Below are 20,035 nucleotides of genomic sequence, written 5' to 3'. Positions count from 1 at the left end.
AACAGTTATATGGTTAGGTCCCATGTAGGAAGTAATTTTGGCCTTGATTAACACTTTAAGTAAGGGATTTTTTAGAGATAACCGGGAGGCAAAAAGACATATTTCGGGGCTTTGACTATATGTCTCGGGTAATGTTTACACCAGATTTATTGGCAAGAATACTATCAATGTCTATTGGGTCAGAAGATGATGTGTCATTTGGATAAGTTGAGAACAACCTAGTGTACTTTTTTTTAAGTTTTGTAACATAGTGGATACGATTTATAATTACATTTGACATCAGAGCCCAGTCTAAGTTCATGGGCTCCTTTAGTGAATGTGATGCGTATCCTGCCTTATTGTTCTAGGATTCAATTTTCAGTTTTGATCTACAATCACTATATGCGTTATTTGTGTGGGGTTACCCCTTTACACTACCTTACTTATGTGTGCTAACCTTTTCCCTGCATATTACCTTAGAAAAACACTTCTCCTAAAAGTACAACTAATCTAGACAATCAGGCACATAAAACACACCTGCACGCATCTCGACACACACACACACACACACACACACACACACACACACACACACACACACACACACACACACACACACACACACACACACACACACACAAATACACTAAAACTATCCCCAATGTAGTCCTAGCCCTAAAAAGCAAATACTCAAACACAAACATACCCAACAGACAATAAATGTATCCCATTACCTAACCATAACCATATTCCTAACCTACAAAAATGCACACATACACAAACATGCACACACCATGTACACAAACATGCACACACCATATACACACTTACTTTTTTGGCAACATGCACATTCAGAAAACCATAAGGTTGTTAAACAGAATATTTGGCAATTTGAGCCAGCAGCCAACGTAGTCAACGAAATGAGCATTCAGCTAAGTTAACTGGTATCACACAGACACACACATACATATGTATACATGCATGCATATATACAAATATATAGCTAAACAGATAGATATAGAAAGAGAAAAAGCAGAATTCTGTATGTACATAGCATTTATGGATCAAAGGTCCCATAAAAGACCAGTCTGCTTGTCCAGTTAATCAAAAGTAAATAAAATAAAGGAGAACAAGTATCCTTTTCATATATATGAAAATAGCCTGAGTGAAAGTTCTGCTTCTATAGACCAGACAGAAAGGAACCTCCTCCAAGGCCCATCATGTAATCCTTTCCATTCCATCCATGTGAAATAATGAACCCCAACTGGATGGAATACATCCAGAACACCAAGAGTTTCCAACAGTGTATGTCTCATAAGACATCTACAACAACTGGAAATGCAGCAGAAATACCTCACAAAGAGGATTACCAGCCTCAAACAGATGCCCGACGTAGACCGTCTAAAAAAACTCCAGCTTTACTCCGTCGCATATCGCCTACTCAGAGGCAATCTCTGCCTAACATACAAAGCTATGTCAAACCCACAACTGTTGGACATGCTCCACTTAAAGAAATCCCAATCCCTCCGAGCTACACTCTCTAGGAACCTAAACCTTGTCACCACAATAAACCGAACATGCTGGAGGGATAGATTCCTGTCCCAGAGACTTCCCATACTCCGGAATAAACTACCTATCTATATCAAACAAAGCTACTCATTAGCACTCTTCAAAAAAAATCTTGATGACTGGATGGGAAACAGGAAATTCACCCCGGGGATCACCTCTGTGGCTCTGTTCGACATGGGCACAGGAAAATAATTTTCTTGGGTGGTGAAAGCTAGGGTACCTTTTGGGCTAAGCTTATATAGGCCCTAGGGCCAATAGCCTAGTACCTACCTATGACAAAGAAGCAAGAACTCAAACTTCAAGGCCAAGGTTGGAGAAGACTAGGACAGCACACTCCTAAAATAGAAACTGCCCCAGTGGAAATTATCCTTTGCTACAAAAAGTTATTAATAACAGCAAAAATCATTATCATCTGTATACAAGTCTATCTTTCACAAAAATCGCTGTGCATGAAGTCCTGATAGTCTTACAAGCTACAGGACAGACAAATAAGGAAAACGAACTGAGAGGTGGTCAGACTGAAGCTTAGCCACTTTCTAATTGAACTGTCCATACTGTATGCTGACTCTCAGACAAAGAAATCCCTTACAACACTGAATTAAGCTAAAATAAACTATTACTGTAAGTGGTGAAACTCGTTTATATAATTGATATTGTACAGCCTTGGAACTCCATTGTAGTTAGGCTTTTTGACAATGTATTCATGGCCACTGAAAAAAATATTCCATGGCAAATTATAAAAAATAATCCTAATTTAACATGTCGGCATTCTCATATATACTTTTACTCTGAGATACCAAACTGTTTTCCTGTAGCTCATCCTTTCCCCAAAACCATAAAAGTGAAACATTTCCCTTATGTTTTTAAGTGGGAGAAGGATACACAATATCACATATGGAAGAAAGCAATGCACTATAGAGGAGAAGAAAAATGAGTCTGAATTATTCTACTGACAGGACCAATGACTCCATTGCAAAACTTCAAATCTTTTAAGCAATGGTACACAGTGAGTGTAAAACCAATTAAGCTCTAACACAATGAATAAAAAAGCCAGTGTTCTACACAAACACAACATAAACAAAAAAAGTAAAACTATATTAAGATGAAATTATTCAAAACAAATACAGGCAACATCTCTTGTAAGAATTTGTAGTGTCATGCAAAATTATTTATTAAAAAATCATACAAGGATTCTAATGCATGTGAATTTGAAGCTAAAATATCTGTTTTCATACTTCCTAGCCTGTCATGTTATTGCTTGCAGCCCTCTGCTCTGCCGTTTAACGGCAGCACCAATTCCCTTCCTCAAGAACCAAAGGCAAAAAAAAAAAGAAAAAATGGACTCCACAGTAATAAGCCGATCGATACAATGTAAGTGATCGGCTTATTACAGTTAGATGTACAGCCCTCTGCTAGGCCGTTTAACAGCAGCACCAATTCCCCTCAGCAGGAACCAAGTGTCAAAAAAAAAAAGAAAAATAGAAGGATAGCATATAACAGGAAAGAACTTGTACACAATGGTCCAAAGCAAATCACCTTCCTAAGTATAGCTTAATGGAATGTTGAGTCTTTCGGCTATTCCCAGTTAGGGGTCTCCACAGTGGAACTCCGGTCCGCTAATGATTGGCAGAAGATTTTTACGTGCCGAGTTGCCAGCCCTGACACACAAACTTCAACGAAGGTACGCCCATTCATGCATGTCTCCACACAGAAGATGCTGTAGCTGAGAATCGAACAGGACGTCTTACTGTGAGGCGACAACCCTACCGCAGCACCACCACCGCAGTGTAATGTACTAAAATACAAATGACTTAAATTCCATGTGGGATAACTTAATACCTTCAACACATTTGATTAACTTTTATACTTCACTTTGTTCATCTCCTGTTTATCTGTCACTTTCCTTATATTCCAGTGGCCCACCAGACTTGGACCCTCTTACCTTCCATTCAGTTCTTTCTTTGGTGGTCCATTGAAGTATTCCTAGGTATGCCAATGACTAAAACTCCTACCACTTCTTCAGTCTTGTTGTAGTCTGACACCATCGCTGCACATGGTGTGCAGTCTGGAGTCCATAAGGATATTAGCACATGCATAGACTAAAGAAAGTAGAACCTTTTGATTTGTTAGTTGGCTTAAATCCAGCATGTTGTTGAATTAAATTCATTCTGGCATTGTTAAGAATAGCAGCATTTTATGCAGGCCTAAAATAAAAAAAAATGAAATCTGTGCCTTTATAGAGCGAGTCATTAGGAAAAGTAGAGCAGAGCACTGGAAAAGATTAACACTGTGTTTAGTGTATGCCTCCACCAAATAAAATCTGGTACTCCTTTGAATATCGATTAGCTATTCCAAAGTGTTTGGACAAGTGCTATCTTTAATGCAACTCTGCTCTGGGTAAACTGGATACTGGAAAGCATGAGTGAATGAATGAAAAACAAATAAAATATGTCATGTCACTTTTCAGCATTTCAACAGTTATCCTTGCTCTGGTCTATAGAAGAATGCATGTGACAGTATTTTAATTAAAGAAAAAATGACAGTTTGCTTTTAGCTGCACGGCACTGTTTCTAGTCTATGGCTTGACAGACTGGTAGAGTGACATATAATTTGCTACAGGAATTACTTGCTATGTAGTGCTACCATTTTGGTGCTTGGGTACTTTTTCAGTCTTTGTGGATGTACATTATGTTAGTGTTCATGTAAGAAGAGAAAGAGGCCTGAAAATCTGATACTTCCACATATGCTGAAGCAGGCATGTGAATGATCTATCCTCATCTGCATAGTGACTGTTGGTTATTCACAAGGATGACCATCTTGATTTCAAATGCTGGCATCACATTTTGCCAGCCACACCTGTGAATAACCTGTTCAGTTTTCAAGGCAGATGTCATTGATGCATCTTTCTTATATCAGGATGCTGACTGTGTATTTTCACTTAAAAACAGTTCAGCTGCACGATAACCTGACTCTCAGCATGCTGTCTGTGCTGCTTTGACACTGATGCAGATATTATTATTGGTACTTAATGGGTTATTAGAATTAATCTGCAGTTCTTGCTGTTAGTCAGAGTTCTCTGCAGCATAGTAGATTGGGAGTGATATTCAGGCCAGTGTCCACTTCCCACCTCCATGAAGTATACACATACTGTGTGAACTTTCTACAAGAGATTAGTGGTGTGGCACCTTCATTTAATCACTTAGATACACTTGAATGAAACAGAAGGAGATAAATAATAAAATCAGTAGCACCACAGGGCAGCTTACCACTGAAATAGAGGTAGTAATGTATCAAGACTGCACTGCAGAGCTGTGCATTACAGGCAACAACCTGTGAGATGTGACGACTGGCAACATTTAATTCAAACTCTAGTCTTGGATGGGAAGGCAGAAGGGAAACATTTAATTTAAGAAGGCTTATCAGATTCCATTTGGGGAAATAATTGTTAAGGAACACAGCAGTAAGCTGATTCATCACTAGATAAGGAGATGTAATCTGTCCTAGCAAAATCCTACCTAATACCTTTTGGCTGCCGGAATCCACAGTAATAAGCTGATCGCTACAATGTAAGCGATCGGCTTATTACAGTTAGATGTACAGCCCTCTGCTCTGCCGTTTAATGGCAGCACCAATTCCCTTCCTCAAGAACCCAAAGCAAAAAGAAAAAAACGGACTCCACAGTAATAAGCCGATCGATACAATGTAAGCGATCGGCTTACTACAGTTAGATGTGCAGTCCTCTGCTCTGCCATTTAACGGCAGCACCAATTCCCTTCCTCAAGAACCAAAAGCAAAAAAAAAAAGAAAGAAACGAAAAAACTGACTCCACAGTAATAAGCTGATCGATACAATGTAAGCGATCAGCTTATTACAGTTAGTCTAAATCCCCCTGCTCCGTCAATTTCCAGGGAGAAAAAAAAATAAAAAAGTGTGTTACTTTTGCTGGCACCCTAACTAGATTCCAAAAACGACAATAGTTGAGTTAAAAAAGAACCTTTATAGAAACAACAAAGCTTTCAGGTTAAGAAACCCTTTTTCAATGTATGACAACAGGTATATTAAAAACGCCCATATATATACAAAAAGAAAAGAATCATGTGACCTGCAGCCATCATCACATGATTGCTGAATACATAAACAAGCATTTAACTAATATTCCGACAATAATCACATTATCTAACTTCAAACTACAATTATTATACAAAATTTCAAAGCCTCTTACATACTAACAAGTAATAATAATTATTGATTAAAATTATTTTAATCTAGCTTGCTGTATTCTGTTTAAAATGGGTTTTAAAGATACTGATGCATTCAAACCAGGGGGTATGTCTGCTGAGAGCCTAACTATCCACTCATACTCCCTGAGGTCCAGTAAATTGGATAAATCCCCTCCCCTAGATGATGCTATAACATGATCTATAACTCGAAACTTAAAGCAATGTCTACTATCCCGAGATGCAATATGCTTAAATAATGCATTATTCTCATTAGAATGTCTAATATTAGACTTATGCTCCGTTATTTGTTCCTTAAGTTTTCTCGTGGTTTTTCCCACATAAAAAGATGAGCAGATTTCACACGTTGCTAAGTAAACCACGTTACTGGTTCCACAAGTAGCATAACCATAAAATCTATATTCTTTTTCTGATACGGGGTGTGTAAACATATCTAACTGAGAAGGATCACTATTTTTAACTATATCATTACAACTGCTACAATTGTAACAGGCATAGGTGCCTTGCTTTATGGTTATATTCATGCTAGGTTTTGCGTTATTAAAATCTTTATAACCAAGTATACTTTTTAATGTTCGCATGTTTCTATAACTAAAATAAGGTCTATCGCCAGCTATCAATTTTATGTCATCTTGTGCTAATAATACTTTCCAGTATTTAGATATTACTTTATTGATGTTATCTGACATTGAATTAAATGAGGTAATAAATCTCAATTTACTTACGTTTTTCAAAGTCACTTCTGAAGCGTCCCTTACTTTAGACACCCTATTAAAAATAGGTTCATATATTCCTTCCCTATGGGTTATTATATACTCTTTAGTATTTACTAATAAGTTTATGGGATAGCCACTATTCTTAAATTCTTCATAAGTTTCATCTAACTGCTTCATAAAAGTTTCCTGTTTTGAATTTAATCTACTAACTCTAGCCATTTGGGCTTTGACAATGCCTCTAAACACATGAGGTGCATGCATGCTGCTTGCATGTAGGTATCTACCTGCTGCTACTTGCTTCTTAAATATAGTTGTATTAATCTCATTATTATATTTCGTAATTGTTACATCTAAAAAATTTATATATGTATCTGATACATCTATTTTAAACTTTAAATAATTAGTAGTATTATTTAAGAACGAAACATAGTTCATAAGTTCAGGTAGACTTCCTTTCCAAAGGAGAAAACAGTCGTCCACAAACCTCTGATAGAATACCACATTATCATTCATAAATTTTTCCCCATCACCTATATTCTCCTTTTCCCATTGATAGAGAACAAGGTTGGCGTACGTATTCGCCACAGGCGTACCCATTGCTACGCCTGTTTGTTGTAGGTATATATTATTATCAAATAAAAATATGTTGTTTCCCAACACTAGTTCTAACAGCATGCAAACATTTTCTATGTGCCTAGTTGTAAAATTGGAACGTTGTGTCTTTTTGTATATATATGGGCTACTGCACCCTAACTAGATTGCCAGATACATGACACACACACATCTTTCACACTCACAGACACGCAGACATTCTGCTTTCACACACACACAAACACATTTCATTATCTCATGAATCAGTAACTCAATAACACGCAAGCATGCACAGCTCTTTTTCAGGCACACACATTCATCCCGAGTTCTGCATTCAGAAAAATACACACACTGGTTTCATGGACACAACCTGCTCTGCATGCACACAGACATATACATACTGCTTTCAGGCACACATTCACTCGCACACATGCAGACAGAAATACTTCTCAAACACATACATGCACACACAGCAAGAGGGTAAACGAACTCTATGACAAAATTTGTAAGTAACTAAAAATAAATTTGCAGTAACATCATAACGCAGCAGCAGAGAACAAAAAGAAAAATAATTGTTAATACTTTTGCACAGAATAAAGTAAGAGTTTTATGCAGTCTAGGTATTTACTTACCAAAACAAATATAGTATATTCTGTGTGTGCTCAACGGACTTTGCCTGCTGTCTTGCTTCAATGATGTTTTTGCTCCGGATTGAAACTGGGGAGGTTAATCAGTTCCACAACAAGTTTCACTGTAGGTTTAGAGTAGTTGATAAGCGGGCCAGGCAAAATAATGGTGATGTCACAGTGTGGGAGGATCAGGATGAGAGAAGACTACTGATTTGCTTGTGTCGAAGGTACGTCAAGAAGGATGAGACCAACTAGACCTGAAGGAATGCAATACCAAAGGATGGGGGGTGGGCTTTCCTGCCCTATGCTACAGAAAGGCAGACATGTAGAACTGATAAACATGTGTTTGTGTTCTGCTAACTGATGAGTGCTGGGATGAGTTTACAGGGAAAGAAAAAAACTGTGGGTTGAGTTAAATTGTAGTTGAGACCGGAGTTTTCCTTTAAGGTCATCTTCATAGATGGTATAAATGTAAGACCCTTATTCAATACCTCCAGTTCATCACGGGATAATATCCTGCTGGAAATATTCCATACTAATGAGTTGTTACCCTCTCCCACATTTTCTTGAGTGTGGGGCCTGTATATTCTTCTCCTGAAACCTTGCACTTCTGCCTCCCTCTGCTCATGGGCCTGTTCCTGCCACCCCTACAAAAGTCGCTGATAGGGAAAGGGGTTGGACCGTCACACTCAACATTCCCCTTGTTGTTTGAATTACTAGGTGTCTTTCTCCTTTCTGAAGGGTCAACATCTGACCTATTGACATGGTTAGTAAAAGGGTCACTAACTTCTAAAGTGTTGCTAACATTATTGACTGTAACACTGTTAATGTGCCCATTAACACTTTCTATCTGTTCTAAAGGTGCATGCACATCAGGAATATTAGTTACAACAACATTCTCATTGTGTACAATGGTAGTAGTTTTAGTAGCAACATTCTTAACAGCAGGTAACAGTTCCACTCCATTCAAATTTAAACTGGAGTTACATTCAGTATTAGCAACACAAACACTATTTCTAGTATCATTAACATTCATAGCATTACTGGCCAGTTTCCCATGTCCATAGCATCTGTTGTTGTCAGTGAAAACATGGCCATTTTTGAACTCTGCCATTTCCCCCTGTATCTTATTCAGTTTCTGTTCGAGGAGCCTCTTCTCAAACAGAAACACATTGTCCAACAGTCTTTCCAATAATTTATCAACAACAGGTACAGGGTATTTGCAAAAAAATTAACTACTGTTGTTCTGTAATATGGTTGTGTAAAGCAACCTGTTCAGGTGTAAAGAACTCATTTAAAAGAGTCATGCAGCATAAGCTAGTGTCGATATTGAGAAAACAAACAATAATGCTACCCACTGAGTAAATGTTCACTACCAAAATAGTAGATAATGAGGCAACACAATGATATAAGGTACCCGAAACAACCACGATAAGGATAGGATTCCAGCATTCATAGTAAAAAAATAAGTCTTTATTTGTGCACATATAGGTTAGCGCTTCTTCAGACCAAAAAAGTGCAAAACAAAATCAGTGCTTAAATATATCAAGTTATCCAATCATAGAATACATTCAATTAAATCTTAAAAATATACCAACCTATCATATACAAACTGACAGATGAGAAAACAGTTCTTAAAAAACTTTCATAAACTACCTAGACAACTACATTTAAATAAATATATACATTTTAAAATATTATTTCATCATATATTATATATGAACTTCTATAAATATAACAAAATAACACACAGACAACTAATAAAAGCTATGTTATAAAATGATACACAAAAAGCTTAACTAAATTAATTCACTTTTTAATTATTCTTCTAGATTTAAGAATGGGCCTCAATGAAGCCCTCTCATTAAGGCCACTGCCTCTATTAGATCTAAGTCTCATAATCCAGCATGTCTCTTTTTTCTCTGTAGCATTACGAATATCTCCTTCTCTTATATTAGGGGAAATAAGATCTATTACTAAAAATCTAAACCAATGTTCATTTCCATGGTTCATCACATGTTTAGATAAATGCATTAGTGGTTGACTTAATTCTAATTGCATATAGATGTTCCCTAATTCTATTTTTCAAAAATCTATTAGTATTTCCCCCATAGAATGACTTGCATACCTCACAAACTGCTAAATATATCACATGAGAAGTATTACAGTCAGCATGTGGTGAAAAATCAAAATGTTTCCCTGTATCTGGATGATTGAAACTACCACTAGAATTAATAAAAATACAGAAATTACATGTTTCACAAGGAAAAGTTCCCTTCATCCTTCTTTCTATATGAATATTAGTAGTTGTGGGATGACATAATGACATTTTAAGGTTTGGTTTATTCTTATATCTAAATTTCGTCTGTCTCCTACTGTTTCATGTATTTCTGGATCAGAAGTTAAAATTTGTCAATGCTTATTAATAACTTCAGATACAATTTTATTATCTGTAGTAAAATACATAGGAATTTGTGTCTCTGATTGCATATCAAATCTAGATTTTATATTCATATATATACTTCATTATGTGAAAAATATGGAGTAGCTCTATTAGATCTCAACTCATAAATTTCATTAAGATTTTGCTGCACTTCATTTTTCTTATAACTTCTGTCAACAAACCTTTTCTCTAAAATATTTAATTCTTTCCGAAAACCTTCTTCCGAAGCATTTAAATGTGATACCCCGCATACCTTGTCCCTTAATAATATTCTTAAAGATATACTGTGGATGCATGCTTCTTCTATGCAACAAAGTGTTTTTATGACATTCTTTTCTGTAAACACCTGTATTAATTGTACCATCAATTTGTTTTTCTACAAAGACATCCAAATACTCTCTCTTTTCTGCATAATAATTCAATGAGAACTTTAGAAATCCAGTCATTATATTCATCTGCTCTATAAAACGTTTCAAACTGTCAACATCACCAAGCCATAAAAAGAAAACATCATCCACAAAGCGTTGATAAAAGGGTATACACTCTTTAAAAACATCTTCTACAAACAATTCTTCCTCTTCCCATTGTGCTAAAAACATGTTGGCATAACTATTGGCACAAGAAGTGCCCATAGGCATGCCATCACACTGTAAATACAATGTCTGACCAAAGACAAACACATTGTTTTCAAGAACTACCTTCAAAAACAAACAAATTTAATCAATCTTGACAGAGTTATATTCACTATGTACGGATAAATATTTCTTCACAGCAGCTATGCCTACCTCATTCGGAATAATAGTAAAAAGAGATTGTACATATAATGTAACAAAATGTGTAAAACAAGCAATTTGTGTGTTTGTACAAAATGCAAATAAATCAATTAAAAATTGCTTGGTATCTTTCAGTACCTTAGAATTTAACTCGAGTACTGGACGTAACATTTTCTCAATATAAATCAACAATGGCTCAGTACTCCATCCTCGACCAGAGACAATAGGTCTCATGGGTGGTTTCATTTGATCCTTATGTACCTTTGTATCAAAGGTATCATAGGATATTCTACCATAAGAAAATCTGATAGCTCTTTATCAATAATTTCCCTCTTAACTAAGTCTTCTAGCATACTACATATATCATATTGTATCATATCTATAACTCCACCTTCAACAATGGTATAATATTTATCATCATTCAACATTTGTTTCATAGTTATTATATCATTCAACATCCATAACCACAATAGGGCCACCCTTGTCTGCTGGTCTGATAACTATAGTGTTATCATCTTGTAGCCTTTTTAAAGCATTTCTTTGTTTAAAACTTAAATTATTCAAATATTTTTCATTAATTTTTCTAGATTTATCAGTATAAAAAATCTGATATACATCATCTTCAACCATCTTATAAAAGGCTTCAATTAGTGGATGGTTATTCGGTGTATAAAGACTAGGTTTCTTAAATTTGTACATATTACCATTGTTACTGTTACCAAACTCTACCTTTAACATAACATTCCTAATAAAACGTTTCAAGTCTGTCAGCACATCTGCTAAATTATTACATGTAGCAGGAATAAAATGCAGTCCTTTATTAAGGACAGACAGTTCTTCAGTATCTAGAATTCTTCTAATATTCGTATTAAATCCAGTAAAAATGCCCTGTCAAAAGATATTATTGAAATATCAGACCAACATAATTTTAAATTCCTGGTTATGTAAGTTAATACACCTAGCCAGAGGGGTGGGGATGTGAGAAATTACGCTGAGCAGTGTGAAGTAAAATGGCTTATAAGGTTAAGGGCTGATAGGAAACCGGGACTTAATGATAAAGTCCCTATGAGACCTATGTTGAAGGGAAGGATATTAAAGGTTAAATAGTTTTTTAAATACATTTTATACATATATTTATTGTATACTGTATTGTATTTAATATGATTTTGCTAGAAATTGCATATAGCAACTAGAAATTTCATTAAAGGTTAAATAGTTTTTCAAATATAGTTTTTTAAATACACATCATTTTTTAAATACATTTTATACATATATTTATTGTATACTGTATTGTATTTAATATGAGTTTGCTAGAAATTTCATATAGTAACTAGAAATTTCATTAAAGGTTAAATAGTTTTTTAAATACACATCATTTTTAAATACATTTTATACATATATTTATTGTATACTGTACTGTATTTAATATGAGTTTGCTAGAAATTTGATATAGCAGCTATATATGGTTGTTTTATGTTTTATATTAAATAACTTCATAATAAGGATGACTTTATTAGTTAATATTTTATGCAGGAAATGTCATTTATTGAGTGTATATATATATATATATATATATATATATATATATATATATATATATATGTGGCATTTTTTTAATTGAATTTATATTGGACTGAAGAAGCCCAGGAGGGTGAAAGTGCTTGCCAGTTTTTTATTTTTCTGCCATTAAAACATTTTTGAGTTTATCTTGGATCTATCTCTGTGGATTCATTCTGAACTTATTCTGTTTATGTGGAAAATCCTGCTCGGCTCTGGTGTGCTCCTGTGTCTTGCTTGTACATTTATCATTCATTACTTTTGTCAAGGGAGCGTTGGTTCCTGGGTAGCTGCTTTTGTGTTTTTAACAACATTTAAAGTTTAAAGTTACATAGCATACATCAAAACAGTACTACTGAAACTGTTGTTTTGCTTTCATTAAAAATGTTAAAAACATATTATTGCTGAAACTTCTGCATCAAAAAATTAGAAAACTGACCTGCAGAATCATTGTGAGAAATCAATAAAAATACTAAAACACTACAACAGACACAAAACTGAGTTGGTTTTCTTACCTGACTAAGGCTTTTAGTTTTAAAATGATACTAATTGCACAATAATCAGTAAGCCTAGGCCAGACATAAGAATATAGGGATGACTGCCACATCATCTCAGCCTTTTCCAAATGTAACATCCATGGACCTCCTCTAAGCTCTTCCTTTACTTGTGAATACCACAGAATTCTAAACTATGGTTGTTATACATTTGTACATGCTTTGCAATGGCATTAGTTAAGTTGGACTACCTTATGCTCATATACCCTATCTATTAAAGCTCTAGTGGTTTTTCCTATGTAATAAGTGGGGCACTTGTTACACCTAGCCACATAGACCACTGCTTTTGAGTTACAGTTCAACCTGTGATTTATTCTGTACTTGTTACCATTAATTTCCATAATCTAATGTTGATCAGGATTTAATGCAGGAATGGTTAAGGAGAAGTGAATTTAAACCAAAAGATGAAGGGTTAATATTGGTGGCCCAAGAAAGTGGACTACATACACATTGGTTTACAAAGTCCATTGAACATGTAGGAGCAACAGACAAATGTAGGTTTTGTAAAACAGAATTGGAAACAGTTGCACATCTAGTTGCTGGTTGTGATATACTAATGGCAGAAGGACTATATAGTGAAAAGCATAATAATCTGGCAGGACTGTTGCATCAGGGATTGTGCAAACCATATAATATTGAAGTACCTGAAAGCCACTGGAAACATGAGCCACAAAGCATTAGCGAAAATGCTGAAGTTTATATCATGTGAGATCACCTATTGCCAACAGTTCAAAAATAGATGCAAGGAAACCAGATATAGTGTTCTATGAAAAGAAGATAGAAGTAGCATTGATTATTAAAATTGCTAAACCCAGTGACAACATTGTCTTGCGTACAGACACACAAAGTCATAAAATACCAGGATTTGCATACAGAAATGAGGGCAATGTGGAAGGATTCCCACAGTTCCAATAGTAGTAGTAGAGCAACGGGTCTTATAAAAAAAGAATTTACAATCATATTTAGAAAAGTCACCAACACATGTAATTCTGTTAAAACTGCAGAAGTCATTACTGGTCACATTGTGGGTGCTGTGAAGAGCTGAACTCAAAGACTGAAACTATACTAATTTCAAAAATTTTAATCATGCTTTGACTTGGGTATAGGGTCCATTCCTGTCATGGTATTAGAAACCCAAAAGATTTGGAGAAATTAAAAATACAAATGTTGCACTACGTCTGAATTAGCTTGTGGGACACAACTGTTGTACTGGGTCTGAATTAGCATTATTTTTCTGACGTTAATGCAGTGTAGGAACTTATAAACAGGAAGCAACAGAATTGAGCATGTGTATGCATGAACTTGCATGAGTGTTATGTGTTTGCTATGATAAGTTCTCAGTCATAGAAACGAGAAGATGAAAAAAAGCAGTTTGAGATAAACATGAGTGTTCAGTGAATGGTAATAGCTGGTTAACTACTGCAGAGAGCTTTGATTTGGTTTGTTCTATATAGAATTATGTAGCAGAAGTCAACGCTGAACACCTCTGATAACAAGTCCAGCCCACACCTGAGCATACAAGATGTTCTTGAATGACTATGGCATCAGATGGCCTCAGCAAGACATGATTAAGTTGCAACATTTTATTGTACGACTGCTCATGCAAGAATTAGTGAATGTCATGCCCCCAATGCTAGACATACAGGAATGTGTTGTTCAGAAGAGTGTCATACGTGACTCACTGCACAGAAAATTTGTACTCTCTCGCAATCAAACAATGCGGGCTCTTTAATTCACAGACATTCAGATCTTGCAGCTACACATACATAGTTGGCCAATGTGATATTCGCTAACATTATGACTAAGAAATGATTAGGTCTGAAAATAAACTCTAAAATAAAAATCAGAAAGAAATAGAAACAGGACTTTAAATAAGCTGTTTTATTTTCTAAACCAGTTCAGTGCACAAGAAGCAATACAAAAAACATTTGTCCCTGTCACTTTCTCAGTGACATTTGAACACTGTTATGAAGTAGGCCAGCTTTCAGCTGCATATGCCACCATACCTGCTCCCCGATCAGATTTAGAACAAGGACAGAGTGAACTTTTGCCCTGAGAAGAAAATGAAGACACCGTGTGATATTACTTGCCTTCTCAGTAGCTGCTGGCATTCACAGGGACTGATGTGTCAGCCCTCATCAGTGGTTAGGCTGAAGTATAGAGCAGCTGAAAAATGGGCAGAGACAAGTGAGAAGATATATAAGACACCTAAAACTGATACTCAGACAGACGGAGATAATAGGGAGCCAGGCAGACTGAAAGGCTTACACATAACAAATCAGCAGCACCATCACATTGTAAAGGATTACCTGTGACAAACACCATGGCATGCTATTTGCAGAAGGATGCCAGGACATTTGCCTGGCTCCTTATCTCCTTTTTTCTGCTCTTTGCTTCTTTTGGGATGTCGGGGGCGTTAACACTTGGCCATCAAACACCAGGGCAACAGGTAAGGAAAATGACAAATTTTCTTTTACAGTCAGTGTACACATTTTGAGACCAGAAAGTACCTGCTGATGATTATAATATTGTAGCATATTTATTGGGCCAGTTAATATAGGCTAATAATAATCTTTTGTACTGATGACTATATACATATATCTATATATATATATATATATATATATAGTCTGTAGTGTATGCAGCACTCTGTTACTCATATAAGGTGTTTATAAAGGTATATTATGCAGCATTCAGCTGTGCACTCAAGACTTAAGTTAATATATTTTCTGTACTATAGGAAAATGAGCTTATGTTCAGGGGCATAACTTTAGATGTACCAATCAGACTATAGTAAATAGTTTTAAAAAGTTGTAACTGTTCCATCACATAATAATAACCTATGAAGCAATGAACTTAACCTCTGTATACAAAATGTCAGTTTATATAACTTTCATTTAGAAGTGCAAGTTAACTAAATTCAAGCACTGTACACACGTGTTCACTATATATATATATATATATATATATATATATAAGTGTGTGAAAACATTATTTAATGAAAATCCTTGTTTACAGATACAGTTCATTCACTAATGTACTAATGTTGCATGGTTGTTGGCTAGCAATAAGCAGTTCATAGTTTTAGAACTTAATGCCTGTCTGAAGAGCTTTTATCAAGGACTATTCATAAGGGGCATAATGAGGAACACATACAGAAGATAAAGCAATTTGGAAACGTACTGCTTTATCAAATAAGTTATCTGTTGATATAAAATTTCTGCAAAGGGCTTTACAGTATTATCAGTTTATAGAGTAAAGATTGCCATTAAGCAGTGTGATTAATTATGGATAATCCCTGGAACGACAAAACAAAGTTATGAGCTGTCAAACGATGACAGAATAGCCTGTAGATCGATGTAATACAATTCAATAAAATAGAAAATAGAAAGAAAGCTGTCAATAAATTCTAAAGAAATAAATGAGCAAACTACCAGAAAGGCTTTTTAAATGGACAGGCGCAAGACATACGCAACCTGTGTGCCAGTCAAAAAGGCAGTAACCATTTCACATACAGTGGGTGTGGTTACTGCAGTGTTTTTTTTCTGGCTCTTTGCATCACATCATGTGTTGATCACTCATCTATGGCCGGTATTGTAAAGCTGTACCAGATAATCCCAAGTGTATCCAATTCACTCAGTCTAATCTTAAAACATTGGTGTACTGGTCTTGGGCTGTATAATTCCACTCCTGTCCCTCGAGTGTTTTAACAAGGGGCCATTATTTGTATGAGTTAAACATCATAAAAATCAGGGAGTCAGGCAGCTTTCCAAAGGAGGACAGACATGTCATCACTTTACACCTCTTGTATTTGTATCCAGCACATATATTCTGTTAAAAGTAAGCCAAACACCATCCATTACAAACCATGTCTTAGGTATTGCTTGCTTCTGGACATATATTTGTGCAACATGGTTCTGTTAATACATGGCCTTATGGCCTGAGCCCATTAGATCCCCTGCACTGTTACTGGTACAAGTTCAGTTACTGGCCTATGCAACAGGAATGGAACCGGTGAACCAAGAAGGAATGGCCAGAGGCTGAGTCTCTCTACTTGCCTGGAAGTTCTTGGCTTCAAATCACTAACCGCTGTTCCTAATAGATGCCAAGAGACACTGTACAAGGTAGGCAGCATATGCTATGTCTTATGGCCACAAAGTGCACATGTGAGAGTGGCAATATAACTGTCCACACCATGCTGACACTACATATTGGTAAGGCTTATGGATATTAAGGCATCACTTTAAAACACCATCACAAATGATGATAACCTGCACTAATTTCCAGTAAACTCTAGCCTTTCTTAAAAGGATTTATATGAGGAAAAAAGTGAAATAAGGGCAACAGAAGAAAGATGTCAGGAGACTTAAGATAAAACAAAACTTTTTTAAACAAAATCTAAATGCAGTGGAGGTGTGTCACATACACTTGTCATATTCAGTTGAAGGATTTATAATCATGATGTGAACTTTCCATGAACTCAGTTAAAAGAATAAAAAGTTTAACCAAGTAAACATGCCTTCCCAAAACAGCAAGTACTTTACAGTGGCCACCCCAGCATAGTTTTAGTAAAACACTGCAGGAATAAATAGAATGAGATGGGTGTATATAAAATGAAGTTAAGCTAGAAAGATGCTGGGACATCAAAAAAAGGCTCTGAGCTCTGAATTTGCCATGCCAGTTTAATGTTTTCTGCCAGTGTGAATAATGTAGGCATGTTTTCAAAGATGTGCTTGTCTTTTGAAACAAAACTGGTTACTTTCAGAGTTTGTGACTTACCTGCCTCACACTTCATCAAAAGAATATGCCACAGATGGATACATAGTCTAACTGGTATAGCATTATCCGTTTTTAAACTTGACTGGCAGCATTGTTTTCTCTGCATTTGCTGTGCAAAGTGTAACTCGCAGGCTAAATGGTATTTCAAAATGTGGCAACATTATGTTGGTGAGTTATGACTTTTCTAGCATCTAATCTGTAAGTGATTTTTTTACTTATCTAGTTAGCCTATATATCCCACCTAGATAAGCTCCAAATAGAGTTGAAGATTCGCTTTAAAGACTATAGGAGCATCTCGTGATTGAAAAAACATTTTTTGACAGTGTAAATATCTACTAGGATAATTTTTACTAGTATCCCAAAATTTGTTTGTAGAATCCAAAAACCCATAAAAAACTGCCACAAACTGGCATTTAGTCTCATCATCTAAGCAGATCAAAATGATGGGCAGGATATAGTGAATTATCATATATATATATATATATATATATATATATATATATATATATATATATATAGATAGATAGACAATTTCCTATGGAACTAGAGTCTGCCACACGTAAAGAATAAAACACTAGTTATATTATGATTATAAAGTAAATTTAGTTGATGATCTTGAAAAAAGCTCTCACTACTCCTGAAGAAAAACTTATTTTTATTTTAATAAAGAATTATTGGATGAAACATACAGGAATGCAATATAATGATATATCAGTGGGAGACAAAAATCACTGTTGGATCACTGGCACCATACCACAGGCTATGCATTATCTAAATAGCATGTTACAGACCTGTCATGCTAATAAAAATTAAATCAGCCTAATAAGCTAAAAAGCTGCAAGAATAAAGTCAACAACTATATAAAGTCCTTTGCTCTACTTCAACCACAAACAGCAAGCACCTCAAATAAACACCATTTCCTCTGGTCGTCTTTGGCACTGTAGCTTAAACTATGAAAGAAAAAATAGCCTAACTTATTTCTGGCCAAAGCATTTCCGTACTCTGTTGACTATATAGCAGAATATTTTAGCAATAATTCTAAAATATAGTTGCTCTCTGAGTTTTAATAAAGAAGGAAAAAGATCATTCACTTAAAGTATCGAAGGTCAAAGTGCTAACCATATGGCATAACAGCTGTAGACAGCCTACTGTATAAAAATTACAAATGCATGCACACATTAGCCTACTTTATCTGAATCTGGAAGCATGTAGTTTCTTCGTCTTCAGAGAGGTTGTAGTGAGACCTCCCTTTCAAATTTCTGAATAATTGTCCTTTTTTCACCTCTAGCCATCCTATTGAAAAATGCCATACTTTCACAAATACCTGTTTACTCTGTTACAACAGACTGACAACCGACAGTCAGGCTGCATCATCTGCTCTTCATCCTTGCAGCCTGATTGCACCTGAAATTACATCTGACATAGTCAGCTCTGCCCTCAACATACCTCCCAACTGTCCAGATTTCCTCAGAATATCCAGATTTTTGCCTCGCATTTTTGGTTTGTTTCTCATAAAATTGCTGTTTTGTGGTAAATCATTGGCAAATAATTGAGGATTCAAGTCAGAAAATAAACATTTGAGTTTCAGACTTCATACCCTTCAGAAAATTCATGCTAATGCAAAACCTGTTTTATCAGCCTTCTATGTTTGTAAGAGCAACATTTAAAAATTGTCCCTCTTTTGAGGCCTTTGTCCCGCTATTATTTATGGCTCTGTCCAGATTTCTTGCTTTATGCATGCCTCAGAAGTCTGAAACACCAGTTCCATAACATCTCATAAAATACCAGGAAGCTTAATTTGAGTAACAAAATAGCTATACATTTTTTTTCAAGATATATCTAAATTTGATGTGCAGCTTCAAATTCTACTTCAGTTTATGCTGCTTGTCCTCTTTGATGCTACAGGGGACATTACGTTTCTAATTGTCTGCAGACTGATTGCCTAGCACTTATCTATGAACCTATTAACCTATATCTCCTCACACATCCTTAATAGATAATTAAAAATTCCTATGTCCTTCATATCTTCCTCCTGGATATCTTATTATTTACTTTATGGAGACCTTTGCCTGATGTAAAGAATATTGAATGACAGTTTAATAGCTGAAACCCTTTGCTTAAAATATCCCTGGTGTCCTAAACAAAAGATATTCAGCTTCAGTTTAAATTAATGTCAAGCAAATATGAAATGTTAAAAACATCATTGG

The 20,035-nt window shown here is 35.5% G+C and overlaps 1 protein-coding gene across 1 annotated transcript in view; it reads left to right on the top strand.

Annotated features, from left to right (window-relative positions):
• The first annotated feature begins 15,224 nt into the window (after positions 1-15,224).
• LOC122811419 (lymphotoxin-alpha-like) overlaps positions 15,225-20,035 on the top strand; it is a 35,227-nt gene continuing 30,416 nt past the window's right edge. Inside the window, exon 1 of the mRNA XM_044083250.1 lies at positions 15,225-15,498. Within this exon, the coding sequence (XP_043939185.1) occupies positions 15,373-15,498 (126 nt within the window). The 5' untranslated portion in view covers positions 15,225-15,372. The remainder of the gene's footprint in view (positions 15,499-20,035) is intronic.

Source organism: Protopterus annectens, chromosome 9.part0 (assembly GCF_019279795.1).
Source record: "Protopterus annectens isolate FY-2018-M chromosome 9.part0, PAN1.0, whole genome shotgun sequence".
In the NCBI taxonomy this organism is placed as follows: domain Eukaryota; kingdom Metazoa; phylum Chordata; order Ceratodontiformes; family Protopteridae; genus Protopterus; species Protopterus annectens.
Note: the sequence above shows the minus strand (reverse complement) of the source record. Positions and strands in the feature narration are given on the sequence as shown.